Genomic DNA, 5,696 nt, shown 5'->3' on the forward strand with positions numbered 1-5,696 from the left:
AAAATCCAAAACGCTGCTTCTAATCAAGGGAATTTCTCTAAATATATGATAATTTCCTTTTGAGGGTAATATTTCTAAGCAGTTTTATGCAATTTTACAGCAAAAGAAGTATTTAAATATCATCCAGTAAGGGGAAAATTTGCTAAATAACAAGAATTTCGTTAACTGAGAAAAATCGTGAAGATATCGATGACGTCATGTTTGCTGGCGAGTTTTGTAATGTTTTAATGCAGAATGAGCCGAAAGTTGAAACGTCTTCAGATGTTCCTCGAAAATGTTCGGCAAACTTCGTAAATCTTCGGAAACGTTCGAATGGCCTTTGAACAACACTCGGATAATCTTCGGAGATCTTCCGTCTGGAAATTGCTCAAAATGCAACAAGTTGCTCGAGAGGAAAAACGTTGCTCGAAGGGGAAAAAGTTGCTCGAAATATGAAAAGTTGCCAAAAAGTTGCCGAGCAACTTGTGGAAAGCCCTATCCCGGGTCACACGCTTCAGAACGCAGGGCAGTACCACTGAGCCATCGGTTTACTGAGCAGTTAAAATGATGAAAAAAGTAATTCTTATACCTAAGCGACCTGTTATATGTTCACCCTCTTTAAATAAAGTTGATTAATATTATTAATCACTATAATGAATATTTTCCATCGATACTATACTGTTCAAAGGTATCTAACGCATTCACGAGTAGGTCCTAGACCTCTTTGATTAGTTTATGATGTCCATGTTGTTCTTTCCGCCGCTTATAACTACTGGTATGCTAAATCGGACCGGAAACAAATCATGACGTTTTGTAACTTGTGTCCGAAATTCCCTCTCCGTTTCAATGTTTTACTATGTACGGGCCGAGAAATTTTTCGAAAGTGGTTGGTTATCGACGAAGCTTTTCTCACGAAATAGTAGTATTACAAGCAGAAAGTGTGAATATTATAGTTCCCATCGCATTACCTCGTTTCACGGCCCAGTATTTAGTATGCAGCCGCCATATTGGTTTCCTTATTAGCTTTGGGGTACCAATATGGCAGCCATAAAATTGAACACGAAAGAACAAAACAGAACAAGGCGCATACGGATGATGACAATGTTAAACAAGGCAGTACTGTGGACGTAATGTTTCAAATCCTTCAAGTTAACGTTATAGAAGATCGTGTGAAAAACGGCCCTCTGCGATTATAAGCTTTTTTTGAGCTTCTTATTTTCTGTGAAACGTTCATTTTCGTGAATAATGAGAAGATCGTGCTGTTTACAACATTTATTTATCCGCTTTTTTAAAGAACTACATGTCTTATTTACATGCTTTAACTTACATAACCATTTACAAACGATAAAATCAATTAAGCTTACGTCTTTCCATTAACAGGCGTGCTAGACCAATAAAATGGAGTTTTACCACATCACATAATAAAATGCATTGTTTTTAAAACACTTCTCACTTAACCTGAATTTACATTACACGAGAAAAGCAACTTTTCCCGATGGCATAATTTTTTTATAGTTAGTTTGTCTGTCAAAATTAACGACAATTTTAATACCTTCGTCTTTAGTTGTTTGCAGTGACTAGTGACTTATTTGATAACGTTATAATTACTTTGTTGCTTTACACTGCGTATTTGTCCTCTGTTTATCGCTAGAAAGTTCAAAGACACAAGTTCGTATCATTCTAGGTATTATTTATACAAATTGTCAAGTACATACATTGTTGATGTTTAAGGGACTGTGCCACGGCTGAGAGAAGTTTATTTTATTAACTTTTGCCAAAAAACTCGTTATGAAACTCACTTTTTGAAAAAAATTGCTACCCTGGATATAAATGACAAAACTATAGCTTCATTGCAACCAAATTCGTCTCCTGGGCATTATTATTTAAAGTTACAATCAAACGAGATCTTTAAAAACTGTTCAGCCCAACAACATTTAAAAACCCATATCGCAATCTCGTTTCAATCTTTGTCACTTTTGGTCATCCGTACCTTCTTTTGTATTTGCCGTGTCATTGAAATGTTCCTTCACTGTTTTATGAGGTTATTTGTATATTTCACCGAATTTGGTGCTCATTTTCCATGCCTAAATTTTGGCTAAAATCCGTGACACAGTCCCTTTAAGTACACTTCGCATAAACAACAACTCCTTCAAAAACGCAATACTACAATCAGACAGGTAGCACTTTTAAAGTTAGGAGTCAATTTACCTACCAATGAAGCTTTAAAAGAATCACTCATACTTAGTCAAAAAATAGTCATTAGCCATCTTATGGCCAATATACATTTACAAGTTAACATAACATAACATAACATAACATAACATAACATAACATAACATAACATAACATAACATAACATAACATAACATAACATAACATAACATAACATAACATAACATAACATAACATAACATAACATAACATAACATAACATAACATAACATAACATGAACTTTATTTAAACTCGAATTTTAGAGTAGCCTGAAAAAGGCTAATAACACAAAATAATTTTCTAGCAAAACTTTACTCAACAATTAAAGCTTGCAGTTAAATTAGTAACAACTTGCCTAACCTGTTTTCTTTCAGAACGTTTTCATAGATTGCCAAGACACTCCAAGCTACTCAATAAAGACTTTTGTAACTCTGTGTTATTTTATTTTTTCCACCTCAGCACTGCTCAGCTCATTGCAATCTCGCCCTGGGATTTTTCAGGCGTTCAAGTCCAAAATGATGCCACTCCGCCATCTTGGATTGGCAAGCCCGAAAGACCTAAGCACGAGGTTGGATTAATTGAGTATATGAAAACAAGGACCGGGAGAGTCTATTAACTTTTTAAGAGAATAATTTCTCTTTTTTGAATCAATAATAGTTTGAAGAAACTTAATAAACCACTGTGTTACTTTATAAATCTCATTCACTTTTCTCCATAATTCTTTTAAGAAGAAAAAAAAAAGATGTTAAAACATCTTTATCTAACATGGCCATCTTAAGGAAGATTGGCGCTTCCTGCTTTTTACAAGTCTATGGTCTCTACCACATTTCACTTTATACCTAAAGTTTTCATATACTCTCGAAAATCTTCTAGGTTTCTGCTGACATCAACTGTGTCCTCTTGCAACAAGTGCAAATGTTCCTCTTACTTATCTAATCTCGAGTTTTCGTCTTCCTGTTCTTCGAGTGGTGCTTTCTACCCTTTGACGTCCTTCTGAACAGCCTTTTGGATGTGCAGTGGATCTTAAATCTACCGCAATCGGACACGTCTGTTAACTTCTCGTTCTGCCCGACGCAAATGCGAGTGCATCCGCTGAGGATTTCACACGTTGAATTGTTGTTGTTGTTGATGTGCTTCCTTCTTAACAACTGCCTGATAAACTTATTTAAAGGTCCGCCTGGTCGTCTTCTTCTAGAGCGACCATTCGTTGGTGTGGTCATGCTCCTGTTAGTGCGAGCTTCAGTGCGTGGAGTCTCTGTGGCAGTTGTGGAGGATCTTATGGAGGCTGAGGATGAAAAAAGTATAATATTAAGACCATACAAAAAGAACTTACTAAACAGTACGATGTTTTCACTGATATGTGAGTGAATCAGAACAGGAAGGCTGCATGACGATTATAGTCGTGATCATCTTCACGGCCATGGTCATGGTCACAGTTTGGTTATGGTCACGGCACGGTCACGGTCAGGGAATGGTTATGGTCACCGTCACGGCCATGGTACGGTCACGGGTTATGGCCGAAGTCACGGTCATGGTCAATGTAACGGTAAGGTTATGGTCACGGTCATAATAATGGTCATTGTCATGGTACGGTCATGGGTCACGGCCAAAATCACTGTCAAGGTCATAGGTCATGGACATGATCCTGGTCCTGGTCCTGGTCGTGGTGGCGATGACGTGAAAGAACACGGAAGTATAAAGAGGGTGGGAAAGAGGGATTGCCAAAAGTGGCAAAAACCTGGAGAAATAAGTAAAACGTGTGTGGTATTTGCAAGAAAAAAGACGCAGGTACGAAAAGTAAACGATACGGCAGGGAATCGAAATGGGAAGTTCCAAACCTTCTGTGCCCTTTACCACCCCCACCCCTCCCAACGGTAACTACCACATTCTAAATGTATACTTACTCGCATTTTTGCTGGCGTTTCCCTCTTCTCCTGAATCAATGGTTATAAAGCGATAAACATTCGCACCGTGACATAGACTGCTGACGACCTCATCCCATGAACTGTCCGTGCGTGACTTGCCATGATTTCGAGTATTCTATTAAAAACGTATAGAACAGTGTGAGACACATTCATGTTGCACAAAGGAGCGATAGAAGTGAAGTATTAATCATCGTCAATCTTAACCATATTTGTTTCTTTTAATTCTGGTTTCTTATTGCCTCTTAACTCTCTTTCTCTCTCTCTCTCTCTCTCTCTCTCTCTTTAAACTTTACTCTCATAATTCCTCAATCCACCCAGGTGTATAAATGGGTACCGGCAAATTTACTGCTGAGAGTCCCCCTGCGATGGACTAGCATCCTTTCCAGGATGAAGTAGAAATACTCCTAGTCGCTTCATGCTACGGAAACCGGGATAAGCTCCGGCTTGTTGGGCCACTAGGCTCGAACGCAGAGGTTACTTTTACCCTTTAGAGAGATTACTTTTTACCCTTAGAGGTTACTTTTTACCCTTATGACCTTTAGGGAGGCAAGCGTGGCCGAGTGGTTTAGGGCGCTGGTGTTGTAATCCGGAGGTCCCCGGTTCAAGACCTGCCCCTGCCACTAGCTGGATTTGTTTCTCGGTTGTCCTGAGTTCAAATCCTCGATCACGCTTTGTATATAACCAACTGGTCTGCCTCCTGCCAGTTGGGATTTTTAACCTTGTTATGTTCATTTAAATATTTGTTTCCTCTGTTTCAGTGGCATGCCTGTAAACTAGCTATCTCGAAGCTAAGTGCATAACCACTATAAAACAACATTCACATTCACATGTCGGGTTGGTAATTTTTGTAGATAGCTAAATATTGCTTAGGTCATCCCAATAAAATGTTTCGTTTCCCATCGCCCCGTATCCTGTGATGGTGGGTCGGTCGGTCGGGCAAAAAAAAAATAAAATAAAAAAGAATGAACACTTGAAAGACACTAATATAGTCAACTCGAAAACGTGGTCTTTTCGTTCGTTATAAAAGATGTATATTAACACGATTATCAAATGTCTAAACAGCCTTTAAAAAACGTAGTGTCGACATCACATCATACCAATTGTTGTTAATTTAACAAGATCGTGTGCTTGTTAATCAAAGTACTTGCTCCTTTGACTAGTGAATCTGGAATTTTTTTTTTTACTTTTCGAAAAAAATGGGTCGGTCGGGCGATGGGAAACGAAACATTTTATTGGGATGGCCTTAATATTTCATGGCACAGCTCTTTTCTTTAAAACTTACCATAGGACCTTCCAACACAGGCTCTATGCGGCGATTCTTCTGTAAAACATATGTAAAGGAAGCCATTAGCAAATTAAGTTTGCAAACCAAGATATTAGAGCGATATACAATTAAATGTCGAAAGTAATTCGCGTTTCTTTGTTTTTGCTCTACTACGCTAAATGATTGTTTTATAAAGCTCACGCCACTTTTTTAACCAATCACAAGTAAAATCAAAACCAAACGTGACTCGCTCACACACGTGTTCCCGCTTTTGGCGCCAACTTCGTGTATTTGCTTCGAGTTGATTGGTTCACTG

At 38.3% G+C, this 5,696-nt stretch overlaps 1 protein-coding gene across 1 annotated transcript; it reads right to left on the reverse strand.

Moving 5' to 3' along the window:
* Positions 1-1,236: 1,236 nt before the first annotated feature.
* On the reverse strand, positions 1,237-5,464 carry LOC144639816 (uncharacterized). The gene is made up of 3 exons (XM_078499101.1): positions 5,399-5,464; positions 4,096-4,231; positions 1,237-3,476 (listed from the first exon to the last, which is right to left on the reverse strand). Exons 1-3 carry the CDS (start codon positions 5,462-5,464, stop codon positions 3,124-3,126), a joined length of 555 nt encoding a protein of 184 aa, XP_078355227.1. The 3' UTR covers positions 1,237-3,123.
* Between the last annotated feature and the right edge of the window lie 232 nt (positions 5,465-5,696).

Source organism: Oculina patagonica, unplaced genomic scaffold, assembly GCF_052425735.1.
Source record: "Oculina patagonica isolate OP01 unplaced genomic scaffold, crgOcupat unplaced134, whole genome shotgun sequence".
Taxonomy (NCBI): domain Eukaryota; kingdom Metazoa; phylum Cnidaria; class Anthozoa; order Scleractinia; family Oculinidae; genus Oculina; species Oculina patagonica.